The sequence below is a fragment of the Ammodytes marinus genome (genome assembly GCF_949987685.1).
Source record: "Ammodytes marinus genome assembly, chromosome: 7".
Classification (NCBI taxonomy): Eukaryota; Metazoa; Chordata; class Actinopteri; order Uranoscopiformes; family Ammodytidae; genus Ammodytes; species Ammodytes marinus.
Genome location: NC_137211.1, coordinates 27,419,196 through 27,440,724, shown reverse-complemented (window position 1 = coordinate 27,440,724; position 21,529 = coordinate 27,419,196). Strand labels below are relative to the sequence as shown.

The 21,529-nt window shown below is 42.1% G+C and overlaps 1 protein-coding gene across 2 annotated transcripts; it reads left to right on the top strand.

Annotated features, from left to right (window-relative positions):
- The first annotated feature begins 779 nt into the window (after positions 1 to 779).
- bcl2l1 (BCL2 like 1) lies at positions 780 to 17,818 on the top strand. Of its 2 annotated transcripts, none has more exons than XM_080030309.1 (3): positions 780 to 885; positions 5,182 to 5,967; positions 16,881 to 17,818. In XM_080030309.1, exons 2-3 carry the CDS (start codon positions 5,401 to 5,403, stop codon positions 17,022 to 17,024), a joined length of 711 nt encoding a protein of 236 aa, XP_079886435.1. In that variant the 5' UTR covers positions 780 to 885; positions 5,182 to 5,400; the 3' UTR covers positions 17,025 to 17,818. The 2 variants fall into 2 exon arrangements, with proteins under 2 accessions (XP_079886435.1, XP_079886436.1); XM_080030310.1 differs by lacking the exon at positions 780 to 885 and adding an exon at positions 2,077 to 2,196.
- Positions 17,819 to 21,529: the final 3,711 nt, after the last annotated feature.

Sequence of the window (21,529 nt, the reverse complement as noted above, 5' to 3'; positions counted from 1 at the left end):
TACATTAAAATGTGTAAACAAGTAGCCGAGTAGGCAATGTATTACTATATTTCGAGAAGCCTAGCCTTATTTAAAAAAAATATAATTTTAGCCAAAAAAACAAGCCACGGATTTTGCAAGGGCAACAAAATCCCACGTGAGTATCATAGGGAGTCGGGACCATAGATAGCTGTCTTTATCCTACTGACGGCCCTGAGCACAAGTGAGAGTTGGAAGTGTAGAAGAAGGATTTCCAGTGTTTCTACTACATGTCCACAGGAGGGCACTCTGCTCAAACTGGCAGTCGGTCTCAGGCACGCTTGATTTCGGGGTAACAAAGGTTACCATGGAGACCTCACATCCTTTGTTTGGGCAAGTTAAGTGGAAAGCTGATTAGCAACTGCTCTATGGGTCTCTGTGAAGGAGAACGCCATATTATTAACCCATATTAAACCACTTAATACAAACAACGACGAATGAGACCGTCGCACTCAACTGTCAACCTACAGAATTGTAGGCACCCCAACGACCCCAACAAAGAGTGCAGCTAACATTAGCTAGTTAGTAGCCTAGCAGGGACTTCCGTTCTACTAGATAGTCCGGCTCAGGGTAGCCCCGGCTAGCCCTCATATAAATCAGGGAGGGGCTCACAAATCCCACTGTCTCTGTTGAGATAACATTTAACTTCCAAACACATCTGTTGCAGAGTGTGTGATAGCGGATCAATATGGCTGTACGGTGAGTGGGCACGGCGGAGTTACGCAGAGAGCGTAGCTGTGGGGGTGGATCTACGAGCCAGTAGCTGGCCGAATGCTAGCCAGACAGACGCGATGACGGAGAGGGTTACCACTGCCGGGGTCTGGACTGTCAACCACAAGACATGATTTTATCAAGGCCACCCTACAAGTAAGAGTTTCCGCTCAGTCTACGAATGTGATTCTAATGTCTGTGAGCGTTGTGTTGGCGAAGTTAGAAGAGATTGTAGATGACGAGTGGGATTTTCTTCCCTTTCGAGCCAGCTGCTTAGAAGAAGGAGGTCGACATATTTAAGAATGAGTGTTGTGTAGTAGCCATCATATGTCCCTTTGAGCTTCTCCTTTCAACTGTCACTCTGTTTGTTGAAAATCAAACTTGCATTAAATGAGTTTTTCCACTGTAAACACACCAATCGAGATGTGCAATCTACGACGGTACGATCAGATATGTAGGCTTATGTGTGACAGTGACAGCCATCTTCAGTTGCTATAGCTCTGTAACGTTGGTTTTTGGCGAAGCTGTGTGTCTATCCGGATTGATTGACTGAAGAATAGGTTTTTCTAACGCTGACTGCTGGTGTAGCCTAGGAGATCAAAGTGTATGAAGAGCTTGTAGTTAAAAAAGACGTTTTAAACATTGTGATTAAAGCTATGCGCCCAGTGTTTATGATATGGCCTGTGCTGCCTTCAGGGTCCCCTTGTTAGCCCGTTTATTTATATGTCCATGGTTTATCCGTTAGTAAATCAGTTTGTGGAGAGACTACATTCTTGTTGGGGGGGAAAAATTTTTTATCCACGGTTTATGTGACTCTTTGTTAGTTTGTGGTGTAGCCGTAGGTCAGGACCATTTCCACATCATGTCGGTCAGGATATAACAGGTTTTGGTAACACTTTACAATAAGGTACACAAAAAAAGAGTAGTTACCCTTTTTAAAAGGTAAGTAAACTTACCTTTTTTAAAAGGTAAATTTACATTTTAAAAAGGGCAACTACCCTTTTTAAAGGGTAACTACTCTTTTTAAAAGGTAAACTTACCTTTTTTGAAAGGTACATTTACCTTTTAAAAAGGTTAGTTACAATTTTAAAAAGGGTAACTACTCTTTTTTTGTGTACCTTATTGTAAAGTGTTACCCAGGTTTTTTTATCATAGGTGTAGTCCTGTCTTTAAAGGCCAGTTTGAACCAGGAAATATATATGAGCCAGATATTCACACTCTCTCTGAAGGCCACGTCGTGTTACGTAATAGAGGAGGGCTGGGCATACAGCACATTACAGAGAATAGGATAGGAATGAGGGGCGTGCTGCAAACATACACGCTTCCTCCAGCACAAAGTCTCACCTTCTTGGAGTGTGTGTCACAGATTTGTGCACAGAGAGAAGAACTGAAAGACTTGGCCACATTTTGACACACGGGGGAACACACACCGAGGATAACTCCATGTGATTGTATTCAGCACTGCTGGTAAGGCGCTAATGCTAGGCTACTTTTCCTTATCTGAGACGTTCATAATGAAAACATGTTAACGAGATTTTACATCAAGATCAAAACACAGAGATGGCTTGCAAAACCAATCTCTCGCGCAGTCTACAGAAGGCATTGTAGTGTAGATAACTGGTCGCTTTCATCTGAAAGTTACAGTCCAGATTCCAGCGCAATTACGCAGTTTGGGTTTGTTCAGAGTTAATAGGCTATTTGAACGGTCGTCTTTACAAATGTTGCGTTCAGTTGCTACACGTCGTTGGTATTCCTGAGGTGTTTACGTCAGTGCGCGGGGCTGATGATCAAACCCGAGCCACGTGTTGTTGCTTTGGGACCGTGTGCGGTCACTGTAAACACTGCTGCCTTGTGGGGTCTTCAGTTGCTGTAACAGACTGCTTTTTGTTTCATTTACCTCGAATTATGGCCACAAATGGTCGACCGAACTTATGTTTTCTAAGAAGTTGAAGTTTATGGAATAATATAAACGGGATGATCAGGCTTCTATTGTGCAGTCAGGAAGAGTAATACTAGCCTATGTATCAAGCCTATGTAAAGTCACCAGCACTTGACACACTCATGATATCCAACAACCTATCATTTGTTGACAAAAAAATCACTTTTGTCAAATCAGTGTATATCTCTTCATGCTCTGCTATACCAAACAGAACCACTTTGTTAACATTCCCTTTGTTTACATACTGGTTTACAGAGCCTAGGCTGTGTATTCATACTTGGTTTTATTTGCACCACACACACAGTAGTCCTAGTACAGACAGGTAGCAGACTGTGAAGAGATATTCACTGATTTGACAAACAGTGATTTTGGAATTTTTATTTTTAGAAAAGGCCATGATAAGCAGAGCAGAGCTTGGGATCATTAACTGTGTGTGTGTGTGTGTGTGTGTGTGTGTGTGTGTGTGTGTGTGTGTGTGTGTGTGTGTGTGTGTGTGTGTGTGTGTGTGTGTGTGTGTGTGTGTGTGTGTGTGTGTGTGTGTGTGTGTGTGTGTGTGTGTGTGTGTGTGTGTGTGTGTGTGTGTCAGTCACTGTATCACTGGACTCAACACCAGTGATGTGTCAGGACTCAGGTGGCAGATGGAAGATTTGTGCTGACAGACCTAACGTGCATAGAACTATTGAATAAATAACATGTTTTTTGTTTGTTGTATATTTCTCTTTATGTTTCCAGGGCTAGTTTTTCAACGGCAACTAACAAGAATTTTGGTATTCAAATAATCAACAGAATATTTCTTCAATGAATCACATTGTAGAAAAATTCCTGTCATAATTTTCCATGCCCAAAGGAGCTTGCTTATACTGCTTGCTTTGTTTGGCTACAGTATACCATCATATGTGGCAAAGAGAAGTCTCAACTCTTCTAAAGGTGTGGAGATGTCTCGTTTGTAAGATACACAGCATAATCGATAACTAGCTGCAAGCACAAAACAATTGACTAACGTACCAACATTGATTATTTGGTCTCGGCTGAAGGGACTATAAAGTGAAGACGGGATTGTGACAATCTTGCACTAGGCTAGGGCAAACCTCCCAAGTCTATGGGGCTGTAAACAGAACTATAGCTTGGTGCCAGGTTTATGTCAGGAACATTCTAACCTTTATTTATACAGGTATATCCCATTGAGACCGAAGACTCTTTTGCAAGGGAGACGTGTTTTCCTTTCCCACGTTACCATTCACACACATTCATACACCGATAGCAGGCTAACTATCGACATTCACACAAGGCAAGGTGGGACACAACAACTATGACACAGGTGGCAGGGCGGGGATCGAACCTCCAACCCTTTGATCATCGGCCCCATTAAAAAGGACGCACATTCCACCATGGATTTTCATAAAGTCAAACGTTGCTACTTTTTATACTTAAACAATCATCCATGAAAAAGTATGTATGTGCAGTGTCATAGTAAATCCAGGATTCAACAAAATTGCAGATGCATCGAGAATCGTTTTGCAATCAAATCGTTGACCAAGTATTGAATTATTAATTCATTAATAATGGTTTTTATTTACATCTCAGGTAGGAGATTTCCTCCGGCCATGTTTATTTATACACAAACTGTTTAACAAGAGTTACAAAAATCTGTTGAAACTGCATCTGACCCTTACTTACTAGTGCTATCAATGGTTAATCCCTTGTGTGATAACCGTCAATCATACTAGGGCAGAGTAGTGTTGGACCAGAGATGTAAGGTAGGCAATGATTGTGTGTTTTAATGCATTTAAATGAACCACCGACACCAATATAATGACATGATAACTTGTACACTTACTAAAAATCTGTTGGGAAAGTCTGTCTTGTATGTAAATCCAAGGGCATGCCTAAGTGTGACATTAAGCAGATCGGTGTGTAAGGAACAAAGACGGGCGTAAACTGAGACAAACAAGGTGCCGGCAAGCTCAGACTGGAGGTCAAAGGTCACTGATTAGGAGATGATGATCCGCCAGCATCGACCTTTAAAGCCAGATTGTCCCTCTGATCTTCTTCTTTGAAACACGCACACACACACACACACACACACACACACACACACACACACACACACACACACACACACACACACTCTGCCTTTACGACTGTCTTGTTAATATTATACATTGCCATCTGCTCCATGATATAGTCCAATTAGAGAGATGCACTTTGACCCCACCTGTCCCAATTTGATTTGAAATTCTGCAGCCATCCCTTCACACACACACACGCACACACACACACACACACACACACACACACACACACACACACACACACACACACACACACACACACACACACACACACACACACACACACACACACACACACACACACACACACACACACACACACACACACACACACACACACACACACACACAGGGCTCTCACACATCATGTCTAAGGATAATACGACACACCATGCTTATAGCCTATCTAGACTTTGACCTTTCATTGTTGTCTCTCCACAGGGCCTGAGCTGATTTGTCAGCCTTGTCTAGGTTTGCTTTCACACCAGAGTCCCCTGGGTATAAGCGGACCATGGTGGTCTGAACAGAGGACGTGCAGGGAGAAAGCCTGGCGGTGTGTGTGTGTGTGTGTATCGCTCTAGCACAGCAAGAGGCTCAACAGAAAGGAAAGCAGAAGACACAGACGGAGTGAAAAAGCAAATTAAAAAAAAAATAAGCAAAATGACTCATAACAGAGAACTGGTGGTTTTCTATATAAACTACAAACTTTCCCAGAGAGACTATCCCCTCAACCACATAGGACTGCTGGAGCCTCACAATAGAACTGAGCGGGGGGAGGGGGAGTCAGGAGGGGAGGAGGAACAGAGGGTACCGACACATGCCAACGGTACTTTGAACGGGACTAGTCCTGGGTCAACCCCCCCTCCGTCCCCGCTGCGGCAGCAAGACTTGCCCTCTACGACGGCGGGTCTGGACGCAGTGAAGGAGGCGCTCAGAGACTCTGCTAAGGAGTTTGAGCTGCGCTACGCCCGCGCCTTCAGCGACCTGCACAACCAGCTGCACATCACCCCGGCCACCGCCTACCAGAGCTTTGAGAACGTGATGGACGAGGTGTTCCGGGACGGGGTGAACTGGGGCCGTGTGGTGGGCCTGTTCGCCTTCGGAGGGGCGCTCTGCGTGGAGTGTGTGGAGAAGGAGATGAGTCCTCTGGTGGGCCGCATCGTCGAGTGGATGACCGTCTACCTGGACAACCACATCCAGCCCTGGATCCTCAGCCAAGGAGGATGGGTAAGTTTCTCACACACACACACACACACACACACACACACACACACACACACACACACACACACACACACACTGGCACAAACACAAACGCAAATGTACACAATAAGATAGAATAAACATCAAATATTATTACTAAAATTATCGTGGAGATAATGGGAAAAATATCATAATTAATTACTTGATTTTATATATATATATACATTAGGGCTGGGTATCGTCAAGGACTTCGCGATACGATACGTATCACGATACACTGGTCACGATACGATATATCACGATATATTGCGTATCTTGATATATCACGATATATTGCGCCCTACCAACTGAGCTAAGGGCGCCCCCCAATTATTATTGGTGATACCTTATCAGCTCTTTGTGGAGGTACAGCAAACACCTGCCCGAAGACTGGTGGCAAATTCAAGGTGAACATGTATCAACCAGTAAGGGGTTGATCTAATAGTTAATTTAGTGTCTCGTCCTGACCACAAATATGCTGTCATCAACACATCTGTCATGTGTGTGTGTGTGTGTGTGTGTGTGTGTGTGTGGGTGATCTCACGTAGTCAAAATTGTAACACATATTAATTTGTACTACATAGTTTGCTTGGCAACAAGTTGGTGATACATAATTAGTGAGCATGCTGTAGCTGCTTGAATGTCAGTGTAACCTAGACATTGGGAAGTACATTTTTTTGCATTTTTTTTTCTGAAATGTTGAATGGCTCAAGATGTGGAGAGTATCCATTGCAATGGTTTCACTTCTCCTGCTGCCACATTACGTACGTCTTGAGCACAACAACTTTCAACTCAAGCTTTTATTTATTTAATCACATGGTGCGGGGGAAAGAGCATTGGTGTGATGTGTGTTCATAAGCTGACACTCTTACCTTAGGGGTAGTCCCAAGCTGAAGGGAACATTTTAAATATACAGAATTCAGTGGGTGGTTTACTGGTAGAGTGCTTTGATCCATCACTGTTTTTTCCCCCTTTGTCGCATAATCATTGCTTTTTTGGGAGGGGAGTTCCCTTCAAAGACATCTACATTTTCCCCTAAAATGAATTACTCTGTAGGTAAACACACATACAACTTTGTTGTCTTTCCTGCTGTCTCTGAGGGCACGTTCACACTAAGCAATGTGCCCAAGCAGGATTCACAGCTAAAGTGTAGTTGGGTTTGACCACACTTCCATTGGCCCTGGTCTGGTATGACACTTATGCATTGTTACTTCTGAGTCTTCAACACGACCAAGTATTGTCAGACCAGCACCGTCCTTCGAAAACTGTCCTGTGTAAAGTACCTAAAGAAACACACACTGGGGTTATTCTTTTTTTGTTGGCCGGGAGACGGGAACTCTACCCACTCTACCCGCAGAGACAGTGCTACGCATGCATTCAGCAGCATGACCATATAGAGAGGACTGGATCACTGATGTCACTGTGAGCCAGGGTTAGAAAAAACCTCCTGAAAGCTTGCATTTAGAGAGGTGTAAAGCCAACCAAAACAGCCTGCAGGTGTCACGTCCAAATGGGTATGCCTCATTATTTGAAGCCTTGGCAACGTTTAACACGTCCAACGACATTCACAACAACATTTATAGGGCTGTAAAAGATGGAAAAGCACAACAGATCCTCTTCAAGACAAGAAAAGCAAGAGATGGAGAGACATTATAAGGGCTAAGTCAGGTTATACATAGCAAAGGAAATGGTGTCTAATGTCTTATTAAATATTGATTGTATCTACATAATGGTACAATACTGGCTTCTCCTCCCCAAAACAATTTAATGAAAAAATTTAAATATTTTTTTTTGACTTCAGGTTATACTGACCACCCTAAAAATCAGATTTAATAAGACAATCTATTTGAATACATCTTCCCGGCCTCAGGAAAATGACATTTTATGACAATAAGTAATAATACAATCACCTTCTGGCTCTGGAAATATTTGTAATTTAATTTGTAAGACTTTAAATGGGTGTTAGTTCTAGCTGCATTATGCTCAAACAATTCAGGACGGTATTTAAGAAGTGAAAGGTGTTTTGAACAACAGAACAAACCTTGTGGCCATAAAAGCTGAGGTTTAATTTTTAATTTCACCTCTTTGTTTCTAACAGGCACGTCATTAACGGGCTTAATTGATCCCGTTGGAGCTTATTTATTTGGGAGCTTCCACTGTCATCCCTGATATCATTCCTAGCATCCCAGCCAGTAGCTCGGGATGTGCGATAAACAGCCAGATTGTCCCTGCCTGTGCTTTCTTTTTTAAAAGACGAGTAAAGCCATTTACTGTCAGATAATAAAGCATGGCCGACAGAGAGCGGAGGTAGAGAGACCTAATAATACTGTTTCCAGCCGAGCGGTGGATGGCAGTGATTACTCAGTGGAGAAGGAGCTGCCTCCGGGTGAAGGGAACAGGGTTATTACCAATTATAAATGAATAATATCTCAAGCAGCTACTGTGTTTTTTTCCCCCTCCTCTGTGCCAGACTAATAAAGGCAGACGTTGTTTTAGAAGAGCCACACTGCCACTGTCTGGGGGGAGGCTTGGTTGGAGATGGATGGGGATAGTTGTTCCAGTGGTGAAATTCAGGGAAAAAACAGAGATTACTATCATCCCCCATTTTCAAAGGAAAGTCAATATATAATATAATCATATACGTCAATTTGGTCAAGTGTATTGCCAAGCTTAGTCTATTTTTGTTGTCCGCATCTAATGACCATATAAAGAACATGTTGTTTGGTCCTGATCAGCAGTGGCACTTACATGATTTCAGTATTTTTCTTTAATAATGATAATAGTAGGGCTGTCCTGAACACCATTTTACAGGATTTGAATACTCGTTGGTTTTTCCAAAGGAGCATTCAAATACTCGTCCTAAAAAAACACCCCATCAAAAAACAAAATTAAAGGTGGAGTCAGCCATTCTTGAGAATGTTTGTTGACAAGATCACTTTAAATCAGTGAATATCTCCTTTACAGTCTGCTTCTTGTTCATACCGTGAGTCTGCTGAAAAAAACAGTGGGCCCCCCTTTGTTTACATTCTTTTCTTTACATTCTCTTTGTTTACATACCAGTTCTGGGCCGAGAACCCTTGGGTTCATTGACTTGTTTTGACACGGGAAACACCTGAGCTTCCTTTGTGCCCTTCTCCATTAGGGGACTCTCTCTCTCTCTCTCTCTCTCTCTCTCTCTCTCTCTCTCTCTCTCTCTCTCTCTCTCTCTCTCTCTCTCTCTCTCTCTCTCTCTCTCTCTCTCTCTCTCTCTCTCTCTCTCTCTCTCTCTCTCTCTCTCTCTCTCTCTCTCTCTCTCTCTCTCTCTCTCTCTCTCTCTCTCTCTCTCTCTCTCTCTCTCTCTCTCTCTCTCTCTCTCTCTCTCTCTCTCTCTCTGTGTAATTAACATGCACACGACTAGCATAGTGGAGAAGGGAAGGATATCTCTCCCATGGGACCTATCGAGCACACCATCATCTCTCTCTCTCTCCATCTCTCCTCCTCTTTTGTTCATTGTGGTTAGCTCCTGTATTTGCCCCCTATCTGCCCTTCTCATCCCTTTCCCACCATCTCTACAGCCGTCTAGCTAGTCTTGTCTACTGCATTTCATATATTTCAGATCAGTCTTAACTGTCATCGGTAAGCCTTTCTTTCCTATTTCTATATCAGTTTGTTTATTAAAAGCACATACACATACATACATGTTTTTCTGTAAAAAAAAAAAAAAAAAAAAAATCCGAATTCCGTTTGTTTACTTTTTATGATAACGTAAATGAATTAAATAATATATGTTAAGTGGCTCATCACACCTATCTAAAGGCATTTGATAAACAGCTCATCACCAGAGGCATACAAGTCTTAATAAAACAGTTTTGGCTCTGTATTTCAGTCCAGTTTACAACACTCATTCAACCAAACTTGGGTGTTTCAGCCTCTTGCACCTACTTGTGGGAGTTGGAGTTTAATTGTCTATTGCGTAACTGTCCCTCTTGTTGTTTCCTCGATAAAACTTTCAACTTTCCTTCGAAAAATAATTTGACCCCAAATGATGTCAAATTGGGTGGGACTACGTGTTGGGATTGTTCATTCCGTGTTTTCTTAATTGCGGAAATCATAGGGCCCTACACACTCATTGCACCAATGGTTTCTGGCTCACTACCCCTACACCTCTAACCCAACCTGTGCAGTTGCCACCACCCTATTATCTGTCCTTCTTCCACCCCTCTATGCCACCATTATCCTATTCCCTTTATTAATGGTTCATGCGCGGCTAATAAGGAGAGAGATGGGTTTGGAAGCTGTCCGGCATTACTTGTAGAAAGTTGTTTGCCTCCGGAAGCAAAGTTTTTACATAAACTGATATTGTGTTTTTGTTTTTACATTATATTCTATGGTGAGAGCAGAGGCTGGTGCTATGTCAGACTGGTCATGTGACTATTTTAAACAATGGACCCGCGGCCACATACACACACACACACAATCACAAGAATTTGCTGTCCTGGCTTTTTAGTTTTGCAGACAGCTGTGTTATTCCTTAACATGTGACATAGGGCTGGGTGATATGTTATGCAATGTAGCGCAAGATGTTCTAAAACAGGATGGTTTAAAGAACTTCATCGTGAGCATTGAATACAAATAGTTTTTTATGCGTTTGGCGGCATGAGAGACTTGCCGGTGTTACCTTCTTTGTGTAATATAAAGCCTTTTTGAAACAAGCAATCTGAATTGATAACTTACTTCAATGATAAGTAATTGCTATTAAAGACACACACACACACACACACACACACACACACACACGAGTGAGACATCAATCTTGCCAGCTAAATGTCCATCTAGATGCTAGATGCAGTTTATGTATACAGGTGTGTGCATGTGCGCGTGTGTGTTTATATTACCAGCACACTACAGAGTGTAGAGCTTTTTTTTTTAGAAGCTTTGCCAGATTGGCCAGGTTTCTTTTCTTTTGCTACGCCCCTTGGAACGGTCTGGCAAGGAGCATGAAGAAAGACATGAGTTGAGAGAGACAGATGGAAGACAAATGCAGAGGAAGAAAAGGCTAGTGATTCAGCTCCATGATAAACCAGTATGTAGGTTAATGGGTTCTATGCATAGTGAGTGAGTGAGTGTGGTCTGCGTTTGCTGTTGTACATTTCTACATGTGCAGCTCACATGATGTTGCTGAATGTAAGTGGAGCAGAGAGAAGACAGTGCATTTTGTTTGCCTACGTACTGCTCCACTTCTCCCAGGCTTAGTGGAGAAATCAGGTCACAAGCACGTCTTTCCCCCTGCCTACATCTTTCTTGTTCATTCTCAGCTCTCTCCTGTCTCTGCTTCCCTACCACACATTGTCCCTCCGTTCCAATACCCAATACTCCCACACTATTTAGTATACCAGAAAAAGATGTAGGATGTCCCAATACATGCATGTCAAATGCAGCATGCCAAAAATACCAGGATGTCCTAATATATTCAATTTCATTTTGAAGTATACAAACCTGTAGTATAGTAAAAAGACAAATGTGGATTTGGAATTGCAGGGTGAGTTTCTGTGGCCCTCTCCTGTCTGCACCCTGCCCTCCCCTCTCACTGTGTGCTCAGATCTGGGATCAGATTATGAGGCGTATCATGGGATTAGTGAGTCTCATGGCATGTATTAAAGCTGGGGTAGCGCTGGGATCGCATAGAGAGAGAGAGGGGTTGATGAGTATTTCATGATAATGTGGCACACCCAATCTCATACAGCACTGAAGGATGATAAAGCACATCAAGGCTAACGTTGTTATATTCATCACTTTGCTTTGCTGGAATGGCCAAGAGGGTAAAGTAATAAAGAGCAAAGATAACATCAGTGGCTCTGCAATAAGAGCGAGAGAGAGAGGGGAAGAAATAAGAAAGAGAGAACAAAAAAAAAGATGCTGGGCTGATACAAAATTCAAGTGTGCCAAGTGATATCTTTCATGTGGTTGATCTTTTTGAAAATGTATAGTTGGTTATAGAAAGCCTTTTTGACATTACAACAATCATATCAATGGTCCACAATGTTTTATTTATTACTGTATCACATGGACAAGGCATATTAATGAACATATGCCAATAAGCACGATTATTGCCAGAGGCTAATTTCTCTAATTTATCCCTTGGCATGTTTAAACTTCTACATGAAAAAAACACATGTTTGTTAATAACACAAACAATATAAACAGTAAGAAGTAATTACATAAAACATAAAAAGTCATAGTGCTAGCATTATTGCATATTGATTGTTGATACGATGTTAATGATATTGTGCGTTGCCCTCTGCACAGTTAACTGAGAAGAATTAGTGTATGGTTATTCTTGTAGGGGTTTTCCATCCGTCCTCCCCTGTCCCTCCAGTTTACTCGTGCTTGCAGCTTTCAGACCATGGTGGTGAAGCACAGTGTGTCCTCCAGGGCAGAAGCTATCTTCAGGGGAACACCCTTCACTTTTACCCGCAGTATGTTGGATACTAGACGGGGAATCCACCACCGTGACTTTCACCTCTTCCTGCACACACATCTGAAAGAGCTTAGACTATACGTGGGTAAATTCGCACCGACGCTTTGAAGCCCCAAAAAAGTTTTTCACATTGTATCTGAATTTCCTCAGAAGGTTGATCTGAAATATCTTTTGATGTTGCAGATAAATTGAATGTTTGTCACAATATAAGGCAGAGTTCATAGCACACGCATCACATTCACTCACTGTGGAGCTTACTCATTGAAGGAAAAAGTGTTCCTTGTTGAACTCTGGGCCCAGGGACACCGCTGTGTGTGTGTGTGTGTGTGTGTGTGTGTGTGTGTGTGTGTGTGTGTGTGTGTGTGTGTGTGTGTGTGTGTGTGTGTGTGTGTGTGTGTGTGTGTGTGTGTGTGTGTGTGTGTGTGTGTGTGTGTGTGTGTGTGTGTGTGTGTGTGTGTGTGTGTGTGTGTGTGTGTGTGTGTGTGTGTGTGTGTGTGTGTGTGTGTGTGTGTGTGTGTGTGTGTGTGTGTGTGTTGCACAATGCCATGCGGTGTTCACATGCACATCCGAAAGTGTCGCAACTTGCCCGGAAGTGTTGCTAAGCTACTAGCTGTGACTCATGCCATGTTCCAGTGTATTAATGACCTGGTTTCTTCTCCTGCATGTGACTCAGGGATCATCAGGCTTCTGCTCACTGACTTCTGGTCAACTTTCAGACAGTGTTCTGTTCCCCTCACCCAATGTTGTTCACACCCTTTGCCTTCTCACTCGAGGGTTTCTAATACATTTTTATTTAGGGACTCTTTTTATGATTTATTTTGTGAATGAATGTAAGCAATCCATCACTCGCAACGGATGACCAAGGATTTTCTTTAAGGAATAGTTGAACATTTTTTTGTTTGGTTTGAACAAGGCAACAAAAAACATTTTCTTCTGTGCATGCATTTTGTAAACTCATCGCTAGTTAGCTTTTCACAAACGCTGGTAGTCAATCAGCCAATCAAATACATACTGTTGACCTATACTGTCAAGCACATCTGTGGAAGTTTTGAACCCCGTGAATGAGGCAACAGACATGATACCTAAAAGACTTGTTTACTTAGGAGATGAACACATATTCCTGTATCTACTTACAGATTACTATCAACATTAAAGGAGCTGTAATAATGGTTCTTTTAGCTAACTTCCTGTCAGTTACTGCAGTTAGCGGTCCCCTCGCTCGTCCCTACGTCACCACATTAATGCACTGCGGTCTTCAAGCAGCGAGTTATCTAGCACCATCTCAGATCCATAAGTGTGACAAAACATAATAAAAACTATCAAAACAGACATTGGGAAGGATTTTTACCTGCTCTGCCATTGTAGGCGCATACACATTCATCCATCTGTTGCTCTGGCGTGCACCGGCAGTGAGACCATGGAGTGTATATGCTATATATGAGTGAGACGAGTGTCGGTTTGTTGCGTTCTCTCTTCTGATTGGATAAAAATTTCGGGATACTACAATAACTTTATTTGCCGATTACATGCAAAGCAGCTGACTGAGAGATCGGCTTTATGAAACGCGCACATTATGTAAGTGATCACTGTATGAATAAAGAGCGATTTTACACTTATATTAACATAAATAAACCGCTTACTTCACCTTTAATCATGACAGTGATGACGGCTATAAACTCAATTAGCTTTTTGGAAGTTTCCCCAAGTTATTGAATTTCTGTTGTTCACCTGTGTGTGTGTGTGTGTGTGTGTGTGTGTGTGTGTGTGTGTCACGGTCAGGATTTTTTAGTGTTGCATCTTGTTATGGTGCAACACTGGCGCAACGGCCAAATCAGAGCTGATGAATGGAAAGCTGTTGCTAATAGCGATCGTTAAAATGCTCCTTCCTCCACGTGTAGCATTGGGCCATTTATCAACCACAGGAGACACACACACACACAAACTCACATCACACACACACGTACAGTAGCCATGGCAACCAGCTGCAGAATCTCCTTTTCCTGTGCCCCCTTAATTTTCACTCTCGTAAAGTCAAGCTTTTTACTTTCAAGAGCTAATCCTTCCTTTTATCCTCCTTTCTTCTCCCTGGCTATCATAGAAAGAGAAAGGGGGAAAACAAAAGTAGACGTGATATGAGGAGGAGGCGCTGTGCATGCCGCTGCCTAGCACTTGATTTCCTCAGAGAGCAGAGCAGTGATGAAGATATAAAGGTGTGGCCATGTGAAGGGGGAAATGAAGGGATAGATGAAGACTGTGTGAACTTACCTTACAGTGGGGAGATTGGGATAGCAAACCAACAGGGCTGCTTTAACATTGGCATATAAGCTACCTGGTTAATGGCATTATGTTTATGGTATATTGAAACTATAAGAGTCGACCAGTTATTGGCATAATGGCCCATCAGCAGGACCGATTTTCAGCACCTGGCGATTATCTATATAGCCTAATAAGTTGCAATGCAGAATACACTTTCGGGTCTTCTGGTAGAGGTTGTTTTATCCAACATATCATTTTCCAATGTAAGAATATAAAGAGCCTTGGTGCTGCATAGAGTAGTTGTAGACATTTTACTGTAGAGCTAGGGTATACATTTCTGCTTATTTTCCTTACAAGACGAGCTAGTAATGTTGACATTTTCTCAGCATTTTATATCGCCGTACTTTGCTGTATCCCATGGCACTTCTCCATTATAACATTGTTGGATCTTTTTTTATTTTCTTGCCCACTGGATGATGATGGGGCATGTTTTGACATGTCTGTGTGTTGGTGTCAGTCACCATCACATTGGTGCTACAATTGTTGCCCTTCTCCATTCACATTCCTCACATTGTTCTCAGGGTTGACACAGGCAACTGGGCGGTGGTCAGACTGCCTCTTTATCAAGGTGAACAACTAAAAAGGCCAGTAAACCACTGACTCATCTCATATTGTGTATACAGTACTTCTTAATTGAACTAAGTCATTACTTGCTTCATCACCATTCATCAATCCCTTGTGGCTAAATCCAGTTGCTTCACTTGAATGCAGCGTAGTCATCATCCAGTACACATTTTAACTCACATTTTGACTCCTGTGTATCCGCCCATGTTAGCCGACTGTGTCATAAGAGAAACATCGATTGCAACAAGACCAGTTTCCTTTTTAAAATGCTCTGTTTAAATGTTTATCAAGGCATGTAGAAGAGTCAAGGTGAGGTGGAAGACAAATATGTACTGCTCCTCCCTGGCGGCTTCCTCACATGCAGACAAACCAACTGATTGTCCTTGGTTGAGTGGGTCAGAGAGGGCCACGCTGTTCAAGTGAGCAACACATGTGGAATGACGTGGGTTGACATAGGCATGCAACCTTGACTTATGTGAATTAACTGTCACTGTAACTAGTTTAACTGTATTATATAAAGTGTGTGTGTGTGTGTGTGTGTGTGTGTGTGTGTGTGTGTGTGTGTGTGTGTGTGTGTGTGTGTGTGTGTGTGTGTGTGTGTGTGTGTGTGTGTGTGTGTGTGTGTGTGTGTGTGTGTGTGTGTGTGTGTGTGTGTGTGTGTGTGTGTGTGTGTGTGTGTGTGTGTGTGTGTGTGTGTGTGTTGCTGTTTCGATGACACATAAACTGAGCTGCCAGGAAGCTTCTGGTTCGGGGGTCTTGTACCACAGAAGTGATGTCATCACTGCACAATCTATCTCCCTCCTTATCTTCCAGCAGCACATTTACACCTTGCATTACATTCTTAGAGATGTGAGTCACAAGCCATTTGTTTGAAGCATTGCAGTTTATGAGGTGAGCCGGACATTGCCCATCCCTGTCCAGTGTGGCTGATGTGCTGTTTAGTTTAAGAGATTTGAGTCTGAATGCTGCCTCTTTGTGGCCATATGTTAAAACTGCATCATTTGCAGCCAATTTCTAGGAAATAGTTTCCATTCTTAGCAATGACGGCTTGGCAATCTGAAGAGAGAAGAATGTCAGCAAAAACAAGGCTCTTACAGGCACAGTGTTAAAGTATAAGTTGACTAGGCCAGTTTGCAACACTGAATCTTATTGTTTTTTTGTTTTGTTTTAATCAATGAGATCCTCTTGTTAGTGTGCACAGCATTGATACTGCTGCTTTTTATGCTATTTGTTATTTTGCTTTACCTGTTGCTCCATTATGGAGATCCTCAATGGTCTTTAATGGTCTCTCTACCATTGTGTCCTTGAGTAAGACATTACTCATGGGGCACTATAGTATGGCCCACTCCGAAGTGTGGTTACTTGAGAGGGGATATGTGAAGACAAATTTCAATGTAACCATTGACTTATAAAGTAACTAAACTTAACCACTACTCTAAACTCTAGCCAAATACATATACACATTGTTATGTTACTCCTGAAATAAATACCTCGTACATGGTCAGCATAAAAATACCCTGCCCTGGCCTTAACCCTTTGTTTTCCCTCTGTGTCTCCCCAGGAGCACTTTGCAGAGCTGTATGGTCATGATGCTGCTGCAGAGAGCAGGACCTCTCAGGAGAGCTTCAAGAAGTGGCTGCTGGCTGGGATGACCCTGGTGACAGGCGTGGTGGTGGGCTCACTCATTGTCAAGAAGCGCCTGTGAACGGGGGGAGATACTACATGACAAAACTTCCCCCTAACACAAAGCTCGCCCTGTACCTGCCTCCTCCACGCGCACCTACAACCTACTGCACACACCACGGAAGTAAAACAAAATGAAGGTCCTGTTTGCCTCGACATGAACTGCAGATGATGTGTTTTAAAATCCAACCCACAAAACACACACATCCAACAGTGGACTAAGAATCGTCACATGGTGAATTTTTTTTGACGGATAAGTTGGGTGTGTCACCTTATTTCACCCTTATAAAAAAAAAACGTGTGCGGTAAAACGGAAGACGGTTATCCTTTCATTGAAGTGAACCAGCTGTCTCTCTCTTTTTTTTTATTCCCTTCTTCCTCTGGTTCCTGTATTATTTTTCTTCTTTCTTCATGTTTGTTTGTATTAGTTTTAACAAATTTTGATTTCCCATTTTCATCCTCAATTGAAACATAAACTTAATGTCTCAGAGTTAAGCCCATTTATATAAAGAGTTGCCCCCCCCCCCCCCCACACACACACACACACAGACAGCTCTATAATAACATTGTAGTTTCATATGGAGAGTTAACGCAGGGGGGGAGGATGTAGCACCCAGCCCTGAACAGCGTCTGTAGTTCCCATTTTATCCTGCCAGCCATTCTGATCACCAACACGCAAACAGTATAATATCATAATCCATAACTCATACACTGATTGTTTTGTCTATGCCCTGTCCTTCATGCTTATTGGTATTGTATGAATGTTTAATGAACGAGTCGATTTGATTTTAGTTAATAAAAACATGGGAGTCTAAAGATCCCAATGGGAATTGAACTTCTCTGCTTGTTTTTTTTGTCTGTTGATGGTGCGTTTGGTTTTTGGGATTTGTGAGCCATTCAAACGACACTGCTTCCGCTGATCCATCCTTTATGATCATACACCTGGCCTTGGTTTGATCCTGTCAATGAATGCAAGACAACTTCGGTGTTTGGAGCCTTCAAGGCAGCGCTGCCTGGTTAAGGTTAGGGTTAGGGCCTTCCATGCAGTGCTGCCTTGAAGGCTCAGTTGGGTGCACAAAACACCATCAACCGAGAACTTCTGACTAAAAGGTGTAACTGCAGTTCAAGCAACCAGGGCACCATGGATCGTAAGACCCCTCATGTCTACTATCTACTACCAAGCGCTTTGGGATGGAGACAATTGGCTAAAAAGTGCTATAAGTCAAGTCCATTTACCATTTACTACACAGTAGCAATGATTGATAGATAGATAGATAGAGAGGTAGATAGATATAGAGAGATAGATAGATAGATAGATAGATAGATAGATACTTTATTGATCCGGAAGGAAATTCAGACATCCAGTAGCAAACACACATAAACATTAAAAAAAAATGCAGCAAATACTGAGACCCAATTTGCCACGGGAGTACTACCGGTAACACCAAGACCCAGACAACACAGGCCTCAGGTTTATCAGGACACATAAACCACCACAGTAAGGTAAGGGTTCCCACAGATTATAAATTCATTATTTAGTTGTTTTCACTCTCAATTTCCCAGCCCTGAAGTAGAAGTCTTGAAATTCCCTGTTTTGTTTAACAGACATTTTTTTTTTTTAGGGACTGACATGTTATAGATACAATTATTTTTTGCAGCCATCATTTTTAACACTACTGAATAGGAGAGTGGGAATAGTGTTGATCATATTCTGTATGTGATCATTTTGAAGTCAAATCCTTATGAGCTGCGATGATCAAACAAAATACTTTTTCCTCTTTTTTAAAGAGATCCTATTATACTACTTTTCTGGTCTTAATTTCTTGTTAAAAACTGCTATAGAGCAACCTGACACGAATCACATCACAAAAAACTATGTAGATTTTCGGGAAACTCTTCCTCTTACCCTAGCGAGCACAGCAGTCTCCCTCTACACACTGCTTTGAGCTTCTCCGCCCCTCCCCCCTCCCCTGCTGCAAACCCCACTCCGTTGTGATTGGTTACCTTCCTTCCAGCAGCGGGAGATTTTCAGGAAGGTGGGGGCATGCAGCTGGAGCTTGCCTGAGCAGCATTACCATACATGGAAACATCCGGGTGCGTGACTCAAACTACCCGGAAATTTGAACAAGTTATTTCTCGACCGGCTGCCATACAGTAGTGTTTAGTGCTCTGCATAGCCACCCCAGACGGTCCGCAGGGAATACGTCGAAATGCATGTACGTCATTATTTGATACGCTAGTATGGTTAAACATGACTATAAATCATTATAACAACGTTTATAGGTCATAAAAGTCGAAAAGTATCTTAGGTCCTCTTTAACTATTAGTCAAATCTTACATTTTATCTATGACAGTGTTTTGCTTCATGTTATCACCAGAGTGAACATCATAGCCTTTTGAAGCTGAATGTAGCAAACATATTACTCTGCTGTCTTTAAAGGTGCAATATGTAACTTTGGGTGTGTCAGAGAAGTGAACTTTGTTTAAGGTATATTCCCACAACTGAGTAGACAAACCTTTTTTTGGATCCCTTGAACAGTTTTGAGTTAGAGAGCTACCTTAAAAGTTACTGTTTCGCTGTTGTTGTTTACAGAATCGAGGCCCACGGTTTAGTTCATAAACATATTCTAGCCTTTCATTTGGTTGCATGTGTGTCAAAATAATTTCATTTTAATTTATGATGAAAGAAATAGGCCTGTCTAATACTGAGAATGACTTGTAGAGAAAATACGTTTTGCAAACTAACTGCAGGCTCTGCAAATGTAAGTTAATCCCTCTTCCCCTGAAACTGCATAGTACACCTTCAAAGAAGCAATGCAGTTCAGTAGCAGATGTCCTTTTGAGTTAGATTTGGTTAGAAATCTTGTTTACCATCAATGCCACTCAGCAACTGTCTGTGGCTGTAAGACCGTGTAAAAACTAAACACCAAAACCATCATATCTCACACACTCACTCCAGAAGTTATCCGTGCATTGCTTCCATGGCCCAGCCCCGCTGCTTCTCCTCCCCAGACACTCCTTACCTGTCACATCTACATCTGGCTCTCTCTCTCTCCTTCTCTTTCTCTTTCCCTCTCTCCATCCAGCTCCACCTCTTCCTCTGAGCTGTCCCCCGGCTGTCACTGGAACTCCTCGTGTGTGTCAGTCACAGCTGGCCCACATGCCGCTTAACAAACACACACACACACACACACACACACACACACACACACACACACACACACACACACACACACACACACACACACACACACACACACACACACACACACACACACACACACACACACACACACACACACACACACACACACACACACACACACACACACACACACACACACACACACACACACACACACACACACACACACACACACACACCACACCACACCACACCACACACCTACCTGCCACTCTTATGTGGTCCATGAGAGATGGGGAGGAGAGGGAGAACCGTCTTTGTTTCTAAACATCTTTCCATCATCTGAATTCCATAGGGGTTTTTATCTCAGCATTTCACACACCAACAAATGGCATGTTGATTAATTTACTGGGAAGGTGGGGAGTTCCCATGGCATACAAACCACATTGACTATTGATGAGTGTCGTCCTCTAAATGCATCTTTTTAGCCAATGTGTGTGTGTGTGTGTGTGCCAATCATCTCTTTGTGTGTCTTTTTGATTAAATTGAACTTAATAAAGCCCATGTTGGAAGATTTGATCAGTCTGTTCTGTTACATTGTTTTCATAATTTATCATTTTCAACTGTACATATTGCATAGACATATTTCCATAAATCAGTATTCTCATTTATACTATATTTAAATATATATAGCAAACAAATCAGCATGCAACAAAGATCACATGTTGGAATCAACCAGCGATGTTGTGGTTATGTGGCGAGCACCTTAATCCAGTGGTTCTCAAATATTTTCTGTCATGCCCCCCCCTAGGGGACAGAATTTTTTTCGCGCCCCCTAAATTGAAATACTATTGAGAACCTGCTAATATTTATTTATGTATCTGTACAAAACCACTGTATGAGTTTCTGGCACGAGCATTCTGCATACAATCACCTTATTATCAAATTAGATAACAAAAATTAGCTGAGATAACTTCTGCAGCAAACAAATTCAAAGTTCAGTTTATTAGCTCAATTTGTAACATTTAAACAAGACTGCTCAGTCTGTGTGAATCTCAGGACAGAGAAACAAGAGCAAATGATTCACTGAGGTTTGCATTTCATTCAAAACATTTTTAAACTGTAAACATAGTTAAGGTGGTGTTTTTTTATTATTATAGGCCAATGGGCCTTCTGTGATGCAATAACCTATAATTCATTAATGTTATTATTAGTCTACTTGCTTGATTTATTTTTAAATATCCTACAGAGACACTTGGAGACACGTAGACATTTATTTACTGCAAATCACGGCCTTTCGCGCGGTTATGACCATACACAAGCACACATCGCGCTTGCTAGCACTTAAACCTGCAGTGTGTAGAATTGTGGGTTTTATTTCC

Bases quoted from the DNA above. Each gene is read 5' to 3' on its own strand.
- bcl2l1 (XM_080030309.1), top strand. From the start codon at position 5,401: ATGACTCATAACAGAGAACTGGTGGTTTTCTATATAAACTACAAACTT. The intron at 5,968-16,880 runs GTAAGTTTCTCA...GTGTCTCCCCAG, and splicing joins TCCTCAGCCAAGGAGGATGG to GAGCACTTTGCAGAGCTGTA.